The 21,314-nt window shown below is 43.2% G+C and overlaps 1 protein-coding gene across 4 annotated transcripts in view; it reads left to right on the forward strand.

Annotated features, from left to right (window-relative positions):
* The window catches only part of WHRN (whirlin), a 115,307-nt gene that overhangs the window by 39,231 nt on the left and 54,762 nt on the right, over positions 1-21,314 (forward strand). For 3 of the 4 annotated variants that reach the window (XM_081179700.1, XM_081179698.1, XM_081179699.1), the window contains exons 2-3: positions 1,192-1,407; positions 15,751-15,876. In XM_081179700.1, coding sequence (XP_081035826.1) covers positions 1,192-1,407; positions 15,751-15,876 — 342 coding nt within the window. The remainder of the gene's footprint in view (positions 1-1,191; positions 1,408-15,750; positions 15,877-21,314) is intronic. The other variant, XM_081179701.1, reaches the window with a different exon arrangement.

The following is a 21,314-nucleotide window of genomic DNA, read 5'->3' on the forward strand; positions in this document are numbered from 1 at the left end:
GTTAAGTGTTCTGTTGAGAATGGAACAATGAAAGTAGTCAGGCAGCAGTCCCAGGAAACAGGCATCAAAGAAAAGAGTACTTCCTGTAACTAGATAGAGATTTGCATCTCCCCCAACCCAGCACCCACCCACTGTACATATCACTGTGTGCTTCCCCAAGCAGCGAAAAGTTCTAGGGCAGTGCGACCTGGCTTTAGTTTAGGTTTAGAGACAGCACTGGAACCTCAAACATATGAGCATAGCATAAATAGAGGCTAGCATTTTAAGAGTTTGGACTGTATATCTAATTTGTCTAAACCACCAAACTGAAATGGGCTGATTTGGGTAGAAACAGGCTTGGTGAGTTGGGTGGAGGTAGCCATGGGTCATCCCAAGTGAGTCTGGACCTCCCAGAAAAATTGGGGGCTGTCAAGGAATGGGGCACTGGATGGGAAGAAGGAGCTATGCTGCATATACCTGTTTCCTCAGTTAATTCAGTGCCAGACCTGTGTTGGAAGTTCCCTGGGATAGCCCTGCCTAGGCTGAGGGGGCGGGCCTGGGCCTCATATCAGTTCAGACCCTTATGGAAGGGTCTTGGGGAAATGGTTGTGCGAATAGAAGAATCTATGTGGAAGCAGGGTCATTTTCCTTGCCCAGTTCTGATAGTGCTCCTGTTAATTTGAATGTACTTACTCAAATATAATGTGTAAATACCATAAGAGGGTAAAATTAAGTCTTTGCCCTCACTTTCTGAGATCCTTTCAATTGGAAGTGCTGGGAACTGACCCCAAGGCTTTCTGAACTCAAAGCAAGGATTCTATTTCAGATCTATGATTCCTCCTAAGGCTATATGAATGTCCGAAGCTTCTGCAGGCCACTCCTTGATTCATCTACCCCAGTAGGATATACATGAGGTCTTGGGAACCTATGGCCCTCCAGATGTTGTGGGACTACAACTCCCATCATCCCTGATACTGACTGTGCTTGCTGGTGATCATTGGAGTTAGAGTCTAACGTAGTCTGGAGGGGTGCAGGCTCCCCACCCTTACTGTCGGTTTTTCTGTTAATGGAGATTCCTGGGGTTGAACTGCAGACTTTTAGCATTCCTTGCATTGGGCTTGACCCCTGATTGGTATTGGAGTTCTGCTTTCCTTAAATTGCCTCCTGTCTCATTGAGGACCTTGGTGTCCATTTCTTCCTCAATGTTTCCAGGCACTCAAGGGCTCAAAGAAGCTGAACCTCTCTGTCCACTCGGTGGGGCGGATCCCTGGCGGCTATGTTACTAACCACATCTATACCTGGGTGGACCCCCAGGGGCGGAGCGTCTCTCCACCAACTGGCCTGCCCCAACACCAGAGCAGTTCTCTGCACAAGGACAGTGAGAAAAGGAGCCACCTCCAACTTCTGCAAGAAGGGGACGAGAAAAAGGTGGGTGATGAAAAGACCATGGAAGGTGGGCAGTGAGCACTGGAACCCTTCTGTTTAGTATGCTATATGCTGGGGGTAGCCAACATGGTGCCTGAAGGCACTGGTGGGCCCACCAGTTTCTCCTATGGCACCTGTGAATGGTCTCAGTAAATACCCATTCAAAAATACACAGTGCATAAGAGATGCTGCCCCTGCTCAGCTCATTTTTGCATTTGCTCAGCCTCTCCTATGTTGAACACACCAATATTTCCTTGGGTGCCAGGACTAGACACCCTTCCTTCCTCCCTTTCATTCTGAACAGAGGAGAGGTGCAAAGAGCTTCTCCCTAGGAGCAAGTGTGGAGGTGGTTGGTGGAAGCCCCTTTCCCCCATTGATGGGGGCGGTGGCAAGGGTGCATGCTCACACTATTTTGTGATTCTCTCTTAGATATGGAAGCTATTTTTTTAAATAATTTTTTTAATTCAAAGTTATAACAAAACATATTTTCCCAAAACATATCCTTATTTCTCCCCCCCATTCCCCCCCCATAAAACCCATCCCCCCCCAATATGGAAGCTATTTTATGACTGGCATCCACATTTTAATTTAATTTAGCATTTGGAGTGGCCTTAACGTTGTCTTCCTATATTCTGCAGCTAGGTTTAGGACACATCAAGGCAGCATCCCCTAACAGGAAAGCAATGAACTGACATCTTCCTTAACCTGGAACCCTTGACATTTTGGACTACAGATCCTGTCAGTCTTGTCAGTTGGGGCTGATGGGAGTTGTAGTCCAAAACATCAAGAAAGGTGCCAAGTTGGGTAAAATTGAGCTGACCCTTAAGAAAAATGTACTGCTTGTGGTTCTGAGGTGTCCATACATACTTAAATACAAGCATGAATTTCCTCTTTTCCTAGCCTTTGCAAACTTTGCCGTTCCCCTTATCTACCCAGGACCTCTCTTTTGAGCATGGATGTTACAGTTACCTTGGCTGCATAAGGAAAAAGTGTTCACCATTAGTACATTGGACTGTTCGATGGTCAGGCATAGATTTTTCCTGTTTCAATCTGTGGAGAATGACCTCCCTTAAAGCAACAGTATCTACCCCATCTTTACAACCTCAGCAGCAGTTGTGTCTTTGTACTTTTTGGGCCAAAGTTGTTGCCACCTACCCTATAAAAAGTGGTTTGCACAATCCCAGTACAGAAGATAACAACACAATAACATTCAATACAGTAACAATTAACTGCACACTATTAAAAATCCAGTTAATACTTAGTTTAATTAACTAGTTCGAGAAAACTGGTGAACTTGATCTAGTAATATCAGCTTTTTAAAGCCTGACAGCCATTTACACCTCCAGCACTCTACTGCCACCCCCTTGCCTCTTAACACTCCCTTAGGTAATCCCACTGCATTCCCACCCCCACCCAGATATGCAAGTGCCCACTATAGGAACCTTTGATCTAAATGCCAAATCACATCTGCAACTCAGCAGGTAGAATATGTTCAAGAACGTTTCCATGGCATATTTTCCTGCAGTGTGTGGAGCAACAAATTTAAAAAAAATTACCTTTCCACAACAGGCTAATTTCTAGTGCTATCCTTCTATAGGGTTGCCATATTTCAAAAATTGTGTTTTTTTTTTTACTTTTCCCCAAAATTGTTGAGTTGTGTGTGTGTGTGTGTTGTTTTTTTGTTTGCAGTATTTCAAAAAATAAATAAATATTTTTTGAGCTAGTTTTAAGGAAATTTGCCAAATTTGTCATACATCTGGCTTTCCCCGGACATTTAAGTGATTTCTGCCCAGACACTGTTTTCAAATGCCATATTCTGGGTACATCCGGGAAATTCCAGACATATGGCAACCCTATACTCAAGCAACAAAAGAGAAGGGACCACACCAACAGAACAGGTGGATGGGAAAGCTTTGCCAGAAGCAAATCCATTTAGGTGCAATTATACTTTCATATATTATTCCTCACATGTTGTAGGTATATTTCTTAGTGGAAATTATTCAGTAGTGAAATAAATGCAAAATTTGTGCCCTTTTTCATAACAATCAGTCACAGGAACATAGGAAGCTGTCTTATACCAAATCAGACCAATGATCCACCTAGCTCCATATTATCTACACTGACTGGCAGTGCTCTCCATTTCTCAGACCTAGGACCATCTGCATGCAAAGCAGGCACTCTCCCACTGAGCTATGGCTCTTTCCCACTGAGGTAGGAACATATGAAGCTACCCTATATGGATTCAGACCATTTGGCCCACCTAGAACAGTATAGTCTACACTGACCGTCAGTGGCTCTCCAGGGTTTCAGACAGGTGCTCTTCCCCAGGCCTACCTGAAGATGCCAGGGATTGAATCTGGGATCTTCTGCATGCAAGGAAAGTGATCTACCACTGAGATGCATCACTTCTCCAACTGGAAACTTAGGAAAGTGCCAAGTTGAACCACTGATGCATCTAGATCAGTACTGTTTACACCAGGGATGGGGAAACACTTTCTCCCCATGGGTCAGTTCTGTATGTACCTTCTGGGTCAGTTTTGACACTTAAAGCTCTTGAATGTTTATTTGAAGCCACATTGATACCTGCCCCACTCCTGACATCAGGTATGTGTGGCTTTTCAAAAATGGCCTTTTGAGCCAAATTGTGTATCCTACTCATCTAAATTTGGCCCACAGGCCAGAGGTCCCCCACTCCTGCTCTATACTAAACCACCAGTGGCTGGTTATGGTTTCAGACTGGGGTCTATCCCAGCCCTATCTGGAGATGGCACCTGGCACCTTCTGCATGCAAAGCAGATGCTCTACTCCTGAGCTATGGCGCTTCCCCATACATTAAAGCATGCAAAATAATTTCACTTCTATATATCTTTTAAGATCAATATTCCAAGAAAGATTAATAGAATTCTGCCATCACCCACACATTTATCTTTTAGTATTTCCAAGTTTGGATAGGAAGGCTCTTGTTATTTGGCACCTGATGTACAAATCCTGTTGCAAAGATGGATTGAATTTCAATGGGACTCTGATGAACATTTAATCATCCCCTTTCACATTTGAGACAATCCAAGATTATTTCTCACACATCACGTTAGAGTCATGAGTGAGTTCTTTTCGATTCATTTGCTTTAGATGGCTTGGTAAATACTAAGTAAAGGTTTTACAAATGCCAGTAATATTTCCTTCCGCTGTATTCTTGTTTTATGCCCCTGCGGAAGCCATCAAGCTTTCTGATTCCTGCCTGGAGAATAGAATTCTTTGACTGAATCACAGACTTAAAAGCAGAGTCTTAGAGTTGAATGACATATTCAGGAAGGTTATGTTTCTGTGGTATAGCCCTCAGAGGACAGGACTGAATATAGAAAGCCGTCAGCTCAGCAGAAAGCATAGGATGGAAATATTCATACGCCATCTTTTCACAGCAAGAATCTGAGTCAACTTGAAATGCCACACCACCCTCTTCTGCTTGCTAAAGTGGTATAGTCCAAGGAAGACTGTAATATGTGGTACATCTGTTGGATGTTAGAATGTTGCAGGGATGCCGCCTGCTCCCTTAGCAGCTCAGCTATGCACCATCTATTATCTGGAGGAATTGGTTATTAACAGCACTCAGGACCTGCTTGTTGGGTTCCCATTGCTGCATCTCATTGACCACTGTGAGAACAGGATGGTGCCCTAGATGTGCCTTTCTCCTGACTCTTATGTTCTTAAGCTTTGGAAGAGACTGGTTTCACTCCACTTTTCTTGGAGAAGGGGCAGATGTAAAACAGCACTGGTCTGTGTTGTGCTGAGGCCACCAACTTGGGTGGCTTAAAAGAGGATTGGATAAATTCATGGAGGATAAAGCTAACATCAGTTACTAGCCATGACTAGCTATGCTCTGCCTCCATAGTCAGAGGCAGTAATGTTTCTGAATGAAACCACAGGGTCCAGCTGCAAAACAGACTGACTTCAGTGTCTCATTTTACCCCACTTAGCAAAGGAAGCAAACAACAGACTGGAAAGTAAGCTTAAAATATAGTTTACTTACTCAGTTGTCTTGTATTGGTTCTTAGCTATAGCAGCAGTAAAAGCTATGCAGGTAAAATACTTATATTTACAATTTTAAAAAAACCAGTCTCAGGCTTGGGACTGGGACTGGAGCAACACAGGACATGTCTGCCCCTATGGCTAGTCAGTCAGTCAGACAGACAGACAGAGAGAGAAGCAGGAAATATGCGCTTTGCCCAGGAAAGAAGGGGAAAGGATATCACACAGAACCCTCTCTACCAATTACATTTTCTATGTCTATGTAAACTTACTAACCAGCAAGAATATGCATTGTTGGATTCAGTCCCCCACAAAATTTGCATTTGTTGATCCATCTACTCTTGCCCACTACTTGCAAGTACTGCCCTCCAGGAAGGTTGCCCAGATTTGAAGCATGGAACCTAGCAAAGTATGCAGAACACAAATTAGGTTGGCAAGTTTTTTAAAAAATCAATATTTTATTTCTTTCTTCTTTTAAATCAAGCATTTCATCAGCATTCAGTGCAAGGGAAAGCTACTGCAGAGATGGCAAGATGTTTTTAGTGAAGGCTGCTCGGCAAGATGTTAATACAGAGGTGGTTCGCTTCTGCCAAGTGACAAGCAAAAGACTTTTATTTTGTGTGTGTGGCTGTGATCAAAAGGCGGGAGTGTGACTCAGCAAGAGAATTAGGATATGTTTGTAGCAAAACAAAAAATGCGGAAGATTTTTGCCAGCTTCCCCCCATTGCCCTTCAGGGGACAAGCACAACACCCCAGCTGTCATGTTCATCAGAATGATCCCAAGGAGTTCTAAGAAAATCTTGCTTCTTCTTTGCATGTAGTGTCCTGTTCCCTCTCCTCGGGAGATGGGATAAACATTCAATTCAGCCCACATTTAAAGGCACCTCTACCTTAATGCACACTTCTGAAGCAATACAGTGGTACCTCAGGTTACAGACTCCGCTAACCCAGAAATAGTGCTTCAGGTTAAGAACTTTGCTTCAGGATGAGAACAGAAATCGTGCTCTGGTGGTGTGGCGGCAGCAGGAGGCCCCATTAGCTAAAGTGGTGCTTCAGGTTAAGAACAGTTTCAGGTTAAGAATGGACCTCTAGAACGAATTAAGTACTTAACCTGAGGTACCACTGTACTGAGAACCAAAATGCAGCCATCCTTTGAAATTCATGCTACTCTGAATTATGCAATGCAGTTCTCCAGTGGAGTAATGTGTACTGTGGTAAAGTGTGCATTAAAATTCATAAGTACAGTGGTACCTTGGTTTATGAACTTAATTCATCCCGGAAGTCCGTTCTTAAACCAAAGCGTTCTTAAACCAAGGTGTGCTTTCCCATAGCAGCGGGGGACTCAATTTACAAATGGAACACACTCAACAGGAAGCGGAACATGTTCTGCTTTCAAGGCAAAGTTCACAAAGTTCACACCTACTTCCGGGTTTGCAGTGTTCTTAATCCAAGTTGTTCAAAAACTAAGCTGTTCTTAAACCAAGGTACCACTGTACATGAAAATAGCACACCAAAATAAATGCATTATATAAAATGAAATGTCTGTGTCTGAAGCAAAAGATGTGTGCAAATGTGTATATTAGGAGAAATCCACTCTAAAATACTGATGAATGTTCATGAGCTTAAAATCATCATCATCATCATCATAATCATCATCATCATCACCACCACAAACAATGTTTCATTATTTTTAATGGTTTTGGGTACATTTTTGATAATGTCTTCTTATTATCTTGTAACAATTCCTTATCTAGCGCTGAAATTTTGTTTTCAAATCCATTCTTTTTTTATCTTTTTTCAAAAATTGCATTTATTTGATGGTATTGTAGCCAGGTAATTCCAAGCCTTTTAAGTTCTTCATATTTTTTCCATTTTAATTGATCATTTTGTTCTTCTAATAAATCTTTATACACTGGCCAATTATTATCCATATTTTTCTTGTGGATGGAAATTACCTCCACTGGTGAAAGCCACCATGGAGCTTGGGGCTCTAAAAGTGTTTTGTATCTTTCCCAAACCTTTTATAGGGCCTTCCTTACTATATGATTAAGGAACCCTCTGTGGTTTTTCACTTTATTATGTTCCAAATAGCTGTGCCATCCAAAGATATTATCCCACCCCTCTGTGTCTAATATTTTAGTGTTTGTTAATGTTTTCCATTCTTTGAGCCAAATGAAGCTTGTTGCTTCATAATATAGTTCAAGATCTGGGACTGCAAAACCACCTCTGTCTCTAATTTCTGTTAATAATTTAAATTTTATTCTTGGTTTTTTACCTCTCCAGATGAATTTAGCCAGGTCTTTGTGCCTCAGTTTTCCTTAAATTGTCCCTTACTTGCCTCTGACTTTCATTAATCACAGCTATTCTGCTCCATTCCTTTCTTCTCTCCATCCTCTTCCTTCCCTTCCTCTTCCTCTTCCCTTCCACATGTGTTGGAGGTTACAGGAGTCCAGGATGCAAGCTAAGAGGTGAGAGGAGGCCAACAAAATGCAAAACAGCTCAGCAGGGTTGAAGACAGAGATGTAGATTGATTTAAATAGGTTGATGTACCACCCTGGACCGGGGCCTCGGGAAAGATTGCACAAATCATATAAGCAATTGTCTATTTAAAAATGTTTCTAACTGGCTGGCCTTAATATGAGGCAGAGTGAGGCAGTCACCTCCGGCAAGTCATTTGGGGCATCATGAAAGGGCAGTCAACTGTTTAATTTATTATAATTGTATTTCTTTACAGCCAAGGGAGAGGTGCCTGTGGGATATTCTGCCGCTCATACCAACGTATGTGCCTGGACAAAACACTGCAGTGTGCAGTGCTCCTGTTCAGCATTCAAACCAGGCAGCACATGCCCTTTCCCAGAATACTCCACTGATTTTGCCCTCTCCAGTTTTCTGCCCTTGTGCCACACTCAAACAAGTCAGCAGTCCATGACTACTAAACATTCTATATGGTCTGGGGTTTTTTGGGGGGGCGGGGCTTTCCCGCTACAGTCTTTGTATTTCTGCAGATCTTGGGATTTCCCCACTTCTGCTAATAATGCTCATTCTCTTGTGCATGGATGGAGCTAATTTGGATTCCCCACTTGGAGAACGAGTTTGCTAGCTTTAGTATTAGTATTATTAGTATTAGTATTAATAATTCTATACTGCTTCATATCTTTAAGGGGAAAAAACTCAAAGCAATTTACAACCTACATTAAAGCATCAAATAAAACATCCAGAATAAAGCATTACCGAAGAAAGTCAAATATAAAGTATGCATACAAGGCAACATAACAAAAAACTAAAATATTAACTTGAAGATTTCAAAATGAAACATTACAAAGAACTACAATTTGCACATTAAATGCAGAAAAGTTAACAAATATACATATATATGTATATATATTAAAAATTTCAAAAGAAAGCAATACTAAAGGAAGTCAAATATAAAATGCACATTTAAAACAGCACAATTAAGAAGAGACTAAAATATTATCATGAGTACAGAACATAGCTGCTGCTTCTGTTGCCAGTCCTGCTGGTGATGGTTCAAGGTGGGCAGTAGCTGTGGAAGCTCACGTTGGATGTCCTGGGTCTGCAGGAAGAGACAGACAATATGGTACATACAGGTTAGAATGGTCTGGGATTCTGAGTGACCACATTCTCCCATATGAACAAGTCCATGAATTAGCATCATTAGATGACCTCTTGCTGTGGGTGTCCTCACCTGTCAGACCTTAGGTAGCTGGCTGCCAAGATGAGCACCACACCCCATAGTCACCTTTGACAGGATTTAACCATCCAGGGGTTCTTTACCTTTACTATATATATGTATACATATAAAATGAAATCTGAGATAAAAGAAATTCCTCAATGTAACTATGTTCTGAGCTACATGATGGTTGTGCAGCCAGTTTTCAGCCTTGCTCTGGCCTGAGACTTGCTGAGTGTTTTTTGTGGGCAATCAGTGAGAAAAACTGCATACTTACCCTTGAAATGTACACCTGGATAAGAAACAAATAGACAAATAGGTCCACGGGCTTTTGTGCTAGGCACTTCCATACTTGACCTGAATGTCACAATCCACTGATCTCTCTTCTCCCCCTCCTTAAGCATGGAGGAGACAAGCGTTCATTTGCTCTTGCAGACTTGCTCTTTTCCCCAAGCCACTTGGATTGGGGAGAACTGGCAATTTCCTCCATTTGCAGCCTAGACCTGTCAGTCAAAAAGAAGGTCTCTCTCCTTGCTCTTGATGCAAATGTGTAAGCTAAAGATGTAAGTTTTTGGCTTTGCAAGGTTGTTCCTTTTCCACCTCCCCCACATCCTGGTGTTCACAATAAAGCTCAGAGTCATTGTTTCACTTTTCACTTACACTTGTCTGAAGCTTCTTTTTAATGTCTGGATTGCCAAATTTCACAAAGCTTTTAAACTGGTGCCCACCTTGTTACAGAGCCTGCCTTGCCTTGTAAAAGTCTAAAATCCTTCCAAGGCACCCTGCCTCAGTTTGTTATTCAGGATTCTTAGGAGTCCTTTTGCACACTTCTGGTGTATGCATGCTCAGAGCTGACTACATCAGTGGTACAATTCAAGGTCAGAGTGAGAGGCATGTTCCTAACAGTTCCCTCCATTCTTTCTCTCTGTGGCATCAGTTGCCTAGTTTCACAGCATTGTTTAGGTGATCAGATCAGATCTTACTAATGTAGGAAGCTGTCATATACCAACTCAGACTATTCATCCACCTACTTCAGTATTGTCTACACTAACTGGCAGTGACTCTCCAGGGTTTCAGGCAGCGGGCATTCCCAGCCATACCTGGAGATGTTGGGGATTGAACCTGGGACCTTCTGCATGTAAAGCTGCAACTGCAGCCCTTCCCTAAAGCAGATGCTGCTTGGCAGCATTGACAGCAGGCGGATGAAGGTAGATCATCCAACAGTGAGCTGGAAGCATGAAGGAATCATTGGATCATGGTGCATAGCTTCACTCACCCCTTCCCTGGTGAGGAGGGAGGAAAATAATTGTGTTTTGCCTCAGGTGCCAAAATGTCTTGGGCTGACGCTGCTTCTGATGTTCTTAAAGCTTTGCCACTGCTGGCCATAAATTCCAGTCTCTGAAATCAGCTGTACTCCCTGATTGCCAGCTGCTCATCACTGAGAGAGACCACTATCCCAAGGGCTAAAGGTGCAGAATCATTCTCAGCCCAAGGCCTCCATTCCCTTCTTGACAATCTTCTGACAGACACATTAGGGTTGTGTGCAGGACCAGAGCCAAAAGTGGGCAAAGCAATGGATGTTCATATGCACATTGCAAGATGGATCTGATGGATCAAGCTGATGGCTCGTCTAGTTCAGCATCCTGTTTTCACAATGTATGAGCAGATGTCTGTTGAAAGCACATAAGCAGAATACACATTTGACCTTTGTACAGTAGGCTAGTTTCTACACACACACGCGCGCGCACACACACACATTTCTGTAACCACCCTCCAGCCAAGCAAGGGGCACCAGGGAAGGCCCAAAGCAAAGCCAGTGGGGAATGTGGTCTGGGAAAGGACGTGTAGCCAGGAGAGAGTTGTGAGGGCCAGACAGAGAGGTCTGTCAGGTCATCTCTGGCAGTGGCGTAGCGTGGGGGGTGCAAGGGGGGCAAGCCGCACCGGGCACAACATCTGGGGGGGCGCGCTCGCTGCCTCCGGAGTCGCCGAAGAGCCTCGGGCGCAGGCTGTAGCAGAGCCGACAAGCTGTGCGCGCGTCCGGGCTGAAGGCGCCCGGCAGGCAGCGGCTCTCAGCGCTTGCCGCGGAGGACGCACCAGGCAGCCCCTCCTCACAGCCCCGCCTCCGCCGCTGCTGCTGCAGCTGCTGGGCCGTTGCATTTTTCTCGCCTCTCTGCCCCCCTCCTCCTCCGGGCAAGCGGCGTCGTTTGGGCGGCAGCGCCAGCGGCAACTCGCAGGTTAGGGGTTAGGGGGGCGCAAATTACTTGCCTTGCCCCGGGTTAGGGGGCGCAAATTACTTGCGTTGCCCCGGGTGCTGACAACTCATGCTACGCCGCTGATCTCTGGTCCCCAGGCCTGAGGCTCTCCAGCCCTACCCTACACTTCTGCACTACCAGGCTAAATATGCATGCACTTTCCTGAATGCCACTGATGTGTACTCTGTTGTGCTATCAGTCCAGGACTTTGGTAGCAGAAGCCAAGGGCCCTATTCTGCCGAATGAGGAGAAGGAGAGGGCAAACACACCACATTTTGAAGTAAGTGAAGGGACACACCTTGCCATCTAAATAGGAGAACCCCTCTTAAGCCCATAATCTAAAAGGGTCTAACTCAGTGCTGTACTTGCTGGTAGAGTAAGTGGGGTGTATTGCTTAGAGCAAGAAGGTCCAGGTGTGAGTGTCCACTGCTAGATTGCCTTTTGTTTGCCTGCCCATTTCCTGTCAGCCACAGGTACATAATTCTAGAGACAATGCTTGTACCACAAGGAGATTTGGGTTCAGATCTGCTCTTACCAGGCTTCCCAGGGTCATGCCAGTTGTCAACTGCTACAGGTGCATACTAGTGGACCCTCTGTCATGAAGTAGCTGGAGTGGTACTGGGCAAACCATGAAGTTCCTTGGGTTACCCTAGGCCACCACCACCACCATCCCTCTCTCTCTGTCTCTCTCTCACCCTAACATAACTGAACGCATTGATGTGAAGATGAAATGCAGTGAAGAGAACCATGGTAGGGGGAATTAAGGATCAGGTCCACTGGTGTACACCAGCTTGAACTGTTTGGGAAAAGGGCAAGATTAAAATGTAATAATGCCGACTGTCCATGGTTCCAAGCTCCTGATCCTTCGTTACATGTGATGACAGCTCCATTGGAATCCGTATCCCTCCTGTCTATTCTTCTAAGCCACTATCACAACCAAATAAGCATTAAATCCTGTTCCTTGAATGTTATCGTTGCATACAGTTCCATGAATATCATAGGAGTAGCATTTTCAAAAAACAAATGATTACCTCTTTTATCAAACATACCCATGTCTTTATTTCTGCTTTATTACATACTGGCTGCTAAACTCTCTAATTAATATGGGATTAATGCACTCCTGTCTCCAACTTTGCAATAAAGAGGTGTCTGCCTCTGCGATCACAAGCCTCCTGGAAAGACTTCATAATTCTTCCATCTATTTTTACCAAGATAATTGCTCCCAAGTCTAAAGAGAAATAAATTCACTCCTTTAGTTATCTGATTCCTCAGAGAGCTCACAGCCTACAGCAGCGTTTTGTCAATAAGGCATATGCTGTGCAGTATTATTTAAAGGGAGGGAAACGTTTCTGTATGCTGAAGCCATACTTCGCCTGAATTCTAATAGAAATCAGATCTGCTTGGGGTTTTCTCCTGAGAGCCTGAGGTATATTAGTTTGACTGAAAATGCAATTAAAAGCATCTTCCGTTCCAACCAGGACTTACAGTCCCTGCATGCTTGAGGCAGAGCATATTCATATTCATACTGTAAGTAGAGGACTTTGTTGCATTAATCACACTCTAGAGATAACTAAAGTTTAATTCCTTGCTCTCAGAGCTCTGATGCAACCAGGTAAATGTAGGGACGGGATAGGACAGATATAAGAAACAGGGCTGATAAAAGAAAGAAAGAATTTCTTCATGCAGCACTTTTTAACACAGGAGGCCATGGTGGCCACCAACTCTGAAAGCTTTATTGAAGATTGTACACATTTATGGAGGACAAGGCTACTAGCCATGATGACTATGCTCTGAATACTAGTTACTGGAAACCTCAGGAGGGGAGCATGCTGTTGTGCTCAAATCCTGCTTGCTGGTTTGCCACAGGCATCTGGGTGGCCAGTTTGAGAACAGGGTGCTGGACTAGATGGGCCAATGGCCTGATCCAGCAGACTCCTCTTATGTTTCTATGTTACAAAAAGGAGGTGCACACAACAGAAGTTTATGAACCATCTAGCCCAGAGATCATAGAATCATAGAGTTGGAAGAGACCACAAGGGCCATCGAGTCCAACCCCCTGCTAAGCAGGAAACAACTCTATGGAAGGAAGGAGAACTACCAACAAAAGAAGAATGGCAGACTAAACTGATGGAGTGTGCAGGGGTGGTGAAACTGGCGGGGAAGATCAGAAACCAGGAAGAACAAGTATTCTTAAAAGACTAGAGTAAATTTTTAATTTACTTAAAAGACCATTGTAAACAGTTAAAATCATAGGCAGGGATATAATGACACTTGTAATGTGGAATTAAGTATGGTAACTACAAATATTTAACAGATGGATAAAGGGAAAGGATGCAGAAAATTTTATCTTGAATATGGAACCCATGGAGGTAGAGAAGGAGGTCTGAAGGTTCAGTAGAACCTTTTATTTTAATGCTTGAAATGGATAGTTAAAATGTATAAAATTTTGAAAAACCAATTATATATATATATATATATATATAGAGAGAGAGAGAGAGAGAGAGAGAGAGAGAGAGAGAGAGAGAGAGTGTTTATGAACCATCTGGAGAGAGGGAAAGGAGCAATCATTAGTCTCCCTTCCAAAGCACAAGGATCCATATCACATATAACATAGCAATACACCCTAATTACATCAGAAAGGGCCCTGTTGGATCAGGTCAAAGGTCCTGCATCCTCTTTCCCACAGCGGCCAAACAGATGCCTTCAGCAAACCCAAAGGCAGGATGTGAAAGCAACCATCTTTCTTCATTGCTAAAGTCATGAGAAGGTCCTGGCTCCTAGATGAGGCCAAGGGCTCATGTAATCCAGCACCCTGTTCTCATAGTAGCCAAGCAGATGCCTATGGAAAATCTGTAAGGAGGATGGTCATTCATATAAGGAAGATGAGATACTTCCTGTATAATTAATCTCTTTCTCTTTCTCTGCTCAGCTGCCTTCCTCTTCCTGTTGGATCAGTTTTGCCCATTGACAGCCTGTGACATTCAGACGTCCAGCACTTTGATTCCCATTGTCCCTTCCACTTTGCCTTGCAGCTTCAGGATCCTTTAATGCTGCCAACCTTTGTTGCTTATTCCATCAGGGGCTGTTGAGGGTCACCTGTGTGGTTCTTTCCACTGCCTCAATTTTCTAGGTGCAAGGCAGTACAGGTAGGAGGGGAAGACTTGGTCAGTTTGTGGCCCACATCAAAGTGTGGACCTTTATTAAGGGGCTAGAGGGAGAAGGTTTCAAGAGTTACAGAACAACAAGGGCTAGAGAACCTAAAACGGAGTAAATCCAATAAGCACTGATTTACCTGGTTCTCCTTTAGGGATGGGAAAATCTGTCAATTTTCATTTCTCTTTCTTTCAAACTTTAAGGCACCAAAAAGATTGCCATAAAGATGCCTGCCTGATATCCATAGGCAGGGAGCACCAAAGCGTGGGTGGTGCCGCACTAAAAGATTGATGTGGAATGAGTATCATGTGGCACTTACAACAGTGCACGTTCCAAAGCTAAAAGTGTCTGGGTGGCCATATATGAAACAAGGAATCATGGGACTGCAAAGCAGTGTATTAGGCTGGTATTCAACTAAGCTGCACTCGGAGTAGACTTATATAACTTAATGGACCTCACTTACTCATGTATATTAATATCAGCTGATAGGCTTTGAATAAAATTTAGTAGCATCTACTCTTAAGTATTTAAATAACATTGGGTTGCATCCAGTGCTTTTTTATTTTTTAAAAATAAAAATGTTTAGGGGTACTCTCATTTTGACTCAAGAAAATCACCATTTTATAGTTCAAATCGGGGAAAATAAATACAGTAAATGAACAAAAGTATAAAGATTCACAAAATGTTTAGGGGTATGCGTATCCCTGCGTCCCCCCAGAAAAAAGCACTGGTTGCGTCCAACTAAGTCCTATTCAGAGTTGAGCTATTGAAATTAATGAACCTAAGTTAGTCATGCCTATCAATTTCAATGAGTCTACTCTGAGCAGGACTAAAATTGGATAGAATCCTAACCCCATGTACTTAGCAGTAAGCCCCATCAAATTCAGTTTGACCTCTGAATAGACATGGTGTTCTGTTAGTTCTGAGTCCCCACCTTCGCAACCCTGTAGTCGCAGCCATCTCTTATTCTTGTTTGCCCATACAAGATATTATACAAAATCCTGGGTACTGAATAAAATAGAGAGCTGGGTCCAGGTCACATCCATATCAACAACTATGGGTTGTAGCCAATTAAGTTCTACTCAGAGTAGACCAGCTGGAGTGAGTGGACTTAAGCTTGTCATCTTTATTAAATCCAATGTATCTGCTCAGAGTAGTTGTTGGACGCAACCTTCTGTGTGTGCCTACAGAGCTCCAAAACTCATCATTATTTCCTTGGCACAGGTGAATCTGGTCTTGAATGAAGGACGATCACTTGGCCTCATGATCCGAGGAGGAGCCGAATATGCTCTTGGGATTTACATCACAGGTGTGGACAAGGGCTCTGAAGCAGAAAGCACTGGCTTGAAGGTGAGTGCAGCTGGTTAAAAGTGCATATCTCATGGTGCAAGAATGGGAAACCAAATCACTGGCCCTGAGCAAATGGCCCGCAACTCTGAAGAGTCAGTCCCGGTGGAGTCAATACTGAGCTAGATAAAATGTCTTCTATTAGAGCAGCTTCATGTATTCCCTTCATGACATCATTATAGGCCATTGATTTGATATCTATAAACCAAAGGAGTATTTCCCTCCCCCACTTCTTTAAGTAGCAAACTCTTCTCATGAAATACCGGACAGCAAAACAGTTCTTAGATTCCAGCAACTAGTATTATTTTAGTAGACAGAAAGATTCTGCAACACTTTTGCAGTGGGAAATCAGTCTGAGACACACTGATCAGTTCAAGTCAATTCAGGATGTTGGCCTTAACCTTTAGGTAAAAAAACAAGGAGCAGGTGGTGCTGTAGTCTAAGCCACTGAGCCTTTTGCCCTTGCAGATCAGAAGGTTGGCAGTTCGAGTCAGTGCAACAGGGTGAGCTCCCATTGCTCTGTTCCAGCTCCTATCAACCTAGCAGTTCAAAACTTACAGTGTGAGTACATAAATAGGTACCGCTGCAGCAGGAAGGTAAACGGCATTTCCATGCGCTCTGGTACTCGTCACAGTGTCCCGTTATGCCAGAATCAGTTTAGTCATGCTGGGCACATGACCCGGAAAGCTGTCTGTGGACAAACACTGTCTCCCTCAGCCTGAAAGTGGAGATGAAAGCCACAATCCATAGTCAAGTTTGATTTGACTTAACCGTCCAGGGGTCCTTCACCTTACATTTTACCTTTACCTTAACCTTTAAAGTCCTCAAAGGCTTGGGAGCTTTGTACATCCTTTGGTGCATTCCTCTCCACACGCTCCAGTTATCATCTAGGTCCTTGCTCCAAATCCTTCAACCTAGAGAGGTGAGGCTGCTGTCAATTGGCATACAACCTTTTGTCTTGTGGACCATCACACCCCATCAGTGTATTGCTTCTTGTGGCCAGTGAAGACTTGGCTCTATAAAAAGGCCTTTAGTTGGCTCAGTGTTATAGTACTTTTGAGCTGCTGGGATTTGTTAAACAGGTAGGATATTGTTAAATGTATCTGAATGCACTGGGAGAGTTAAAGAACTGTGTTTGCTTTCTTTTCTTTCTATTACTGTTTGTTAGTCTTATGGAGTCTCTTTCGAGAAATAGGAGCAATATATATATATGCGTGCGCGCGCGCGCACACACACACACACACACACACTATAAATCAATCAGTAAAGCATAAATGAAGCCCAACAGTCCTGCTGCAGGGATTGGCTGCTGCATATTCATAAGCAGCTGGCAGGTATGTTTTGCAGTGGCATGGAAACAAACCATGCCTCCTGCACTAATCCATTTGGCAAGGTATCTTGCATAAACATTGACGGCCACATCAGTGCATTTCAAATATGCTTTTGAGTACATTTCTGTAGTTTAGCATGGGGGCGTTGTGTGAATATGTTTTCTTTATCATGGGTAGCATTTTGCAAGAAACACTGCATTGTCCACTTGGCCACAGTTTTCGATTCTTTCAGAGTCCATCAGTGTCTTTTCCCTCTGTTTATATTATTGGCAATGTGGGTTAAACCACAGAGCCTAGGGCTTTTTGATCAGAAGGTCAGCGGTTTGAATCCCCGCGATGGGGTGAGCTCCCGTTGCTCGGTCCCTGCTCCTGCCAACCTAGCAGTTCGAAAGCACATCAAAGTGCAAGTAGATACCACTCCGGCGGGAAGGTAAACGGCGTTTTGGTGTGCTGCTCTGGTTTGCCAGAAGCGGCTTAGTCATGCTGGCCACATGACCTGGAAGCTGTACGCCGGCTCCCTTGGCCAGTAAAGCGAGATGAGCGCCGCAACCCCAGAGTCGTCCACTACTGGATCTAATGGTCAGGGGTCCCTTTACCTTTACAAAAAATGAAATCTTGGGTGTCTTCCCATTCAGCTTCTCTCTGTGCAGTGTTTAACTCATGTGCATGTGAGCATATGCCTATTTCTAAAGTACTGCACAAAAATGACTTTGATGCTGTCATAGGTACATAGGCATGGGGTAGGCAGGCATGCAGTCATATCAAGATTCTTTCTGTGCACAAAAGCATGTGCCCATTAGTAACACACCATACAAAAAGGACCCTGATTCTAACATAGGTAAAATCACATCATTTCTTTAGTTTTCTTTTTTTGCAATGTTTTATCAGTGCACACCTATTCTGACAAAGGGATGAGACAAAAGATAAACTGAAGAAGAAAGAAAGAAAGAAAGAAAGAAAGAAAGAAAGAAAGAAAGAAAGAAAGAGCAATTCATTCTTCTAGTTAAATGGGAATTCAGAAGAAGCAAAATACACAACAGAGCAAACCCAAAAAAGGAGGCTATCTTATACTGAGTCACACCATCTGACTCAGTATTGTCTACACTGACTGGCAGCAGCTCTTGCGGGGCGGGGGGAGTTGTTAAGACAGGGAGTCTTTCACAACGCTACCTGGAGATGTCAGGAATTGAATTTAGGATCCTCTGTATGTAAAGCAGATTCTGTACCACTGACCTCCAAATTCAGACAAGTCATGGAATACTATCCATGTACAGTACTAACATAGAAGGTTGCCTTGTATTAAGTCAGATCATTGATCAGTCTAACTCAGTACTTTCTGCAGTTCCTGGCAGTGACTCGCCCGAGTTTTAGACATGACTTTTTCTCTCAGTAGTCTTCCCTGGAGATGTCAGTGATTGAACGTGGAATCTTTTACATGCAAAGTAGATTCTCTACCACTGAGTTATTTCTCTTCCAAGAATAACAGAATGTAATAAGGTGTCCTGCAACAAAACACTACTATGTGAAGTGCTTCTGTTTGGTGGTCCAGTCAACCATGCCCTTTTCTTAGCCCCTCCAAGTGTCCCTATTTTCCAGGGACATCCCTGATTTAGAGAAGCCATCCTGGTTTCTGATTTGATCCCGGAAAGTCCCACTTTTCCTTAGGATGTCCCTATTTTCATTGGAGAAATGTTGGAGGGTATGGAGTTATCCAACCCCTGAGCTGTCTAAAGGGAATCCTGTATAGGGAAGGTTTTTTTTAATGTTTAATGTTTATGTTTTTATATATGTTGGAAGCTGCCCAGAGTGGGGTGAGATATGTAGGGCATTATCATTATGGAATGGGACGTCCCTATTTTTATTGGAGAAATGTTGGAGGGTATGTTTTCTAGGACTCTCTGTTCCACTGCTCCTTCAACATGTTTTTTAATCCTTCCCAACTCTCACCCCATCAGCATTCCATAGCAACTAAGCATTCTTAGTCCTCATTGTGCTGCATTCATTTATAAATGTATATTTTAGACACACAACCACACCACCACATGATCCCAGAGTAGGTTAGAACATTGCAACATTAACAGGCTCTTCTTCCTTTTCTTCTTCTTCATCATTACTTGTACCACATCCATCTGACTGAGTTGCTCCAGTATTTGTGACACTTTTGCAAACCCTCAGGAGTTTCCCTCAAGTCTATTGATACCATTTTCGTTTGGATGGGTGCAACTCTTTTGGTTATGTATGCAATGGCAACTACCACTTGAGCATCAAAAATAGAAGGAATGGTAATGGGGGCATTTGTTCGCCCCTACTTTCTTCCCAATGTTGCATCACTGCAATGCTTCTTCCTTAAATTCAAACAAGCTCACTTTGCAGGGATGAGGGAGAAATTGGATTCAGTTTGAACTTAAAGGTGATTGATACAAGATAATATCACCAAGGCAACTATCTGTAAACAAACAATAAATGTCCATAAAAGGTAGTTTCTTTCCAAAATAGGTTTTATCTTAAACAATTTCAAAAGCAGTAATAAAGAGTCCACTTGTGATATACCAGTGGTTCAATGCTCGGACGTTTCGTCACGAAAGAGCTTACACATCGAGCTTGGAAGTAAATAGTATGAAAATGACTTAAAGCAGAGGTATATCTGTTCCCATCTGCATGTTTCCATAGGGAGGAAAAGCACTAGGCAAACTGCGGATGAGAGCCTGGTTCCTCTTCCAACCAAAGGGGAATGCAGATAATGAAATTCCCCCATCATTAACTGATTATCTCCATCTGTCTCTCTCCCACAGTGTTAGGAATGACCCCATTCCTGGCCTACCGGAAATAGGAAGCTGTATCCTGTGCTCCATTTATCATAATTCCAAATTTGATTATTGGGAGAAAAAGTAGGGAACCTAGGTTGAAGTGGGTGGTGAGATATCCTTTTTACCAATGATTTTCTGGGGTTTTTTCTTCTTCCTTGCAGCAGCTATCTGACCACCATACTCCTTCAGCTGCCTGGGAGGAAATTGCTTATTTTCTTCCCAATTCACTCAGATCTCTGGTCCCCCCCCCTTTGCATTTTCATAAAATGCCAAACTATTAGATGCAGGCACCATAATGCTCAAGCAAGAGTCATAAAACAATAACTGCAGGCTTGGTGCAAATACAACCTTCTGTGAACAAGCTATTTTATAACTTCAGCTGACCATAATACGTATCATTATCGCCCCATCTGTCCTTTCATCTCCATTTCCAAAAGGAAGAGATAATTAGAGGCCATCCCCCCAGCCTAATTCCTGTGATATACTTTTCTTTTTCTTTTCACACTTCCACTTTCTGCCTACAGGATATTTAGGATGTGCTGTTTTTGTTTGCTAGGCAAATGTTACGGGTTGCTTTGGGCATTGGAGCTGCTTCTTCTGGATTGTCTTCTATGCTGTCCTCCATTGTGAGACGTATGGGGGTTTTGCCCATACAGGAATATGTTCCACATTCATTTCCTCTGCTGGAAAACTCCTTCATATCTGGCGTGTTCAAGAGCATGACCTCAGCTGCCACTTTGGGTGGTAACCAGCATTCTTGGCATCCACCATCACTTCACACAAACAAAGGCCTAATTTTGTCTGTGATGGTCAACAGCAACATTCTTCTAGTACAATGAGCCATATTCCCTTCTGGGCAACATTCAAGGGGCCACATACTTGTGATGGACAGAGCAATGGATGTGAATTTTACCTTTATACAGTAGATGCGCGCACTCACACACCTCTATCCTCCATTCCGGCAAGCAAAAAACGTCAGAGTTCAAGAACACGTTCTAGCTAAGCAAATGTGATGCATTTTTTGTATCACACTTTATCCTAGTAAATCAATTTTTGTACGTACTACATTGCCAGAGAACCGCTTTGCAAAACGTGGAGAGGTGCGAAATTCAAAGTTTTGCATAATCTTTTAGGAAGCAAAATTGGGTATGTTCACCTTTAAATGCAAATTGAACTGGTTTTCTGCCCCCCTCCCTATCTCACACTTTCTAGTCAATTTCCCTGTCACTTTCCTTACTGAAAAAGGTCCAGTTTTTCAAAAGTGTGTTCATTGCAAAAGAGCATAAGATCACTCTGATCGCTT

The sequence above is a fragment of the Podarcis bocagei genome (assembly GCF_964188305.1).
Source record: "Podarcis bocagei genome assembly, chromosome: Z".
NCBI lineage: Eukaryota > Metazoa > Chordata > Lepidosauria > Squamata > Lacertidae > Podarcis > Podarcis bocagei.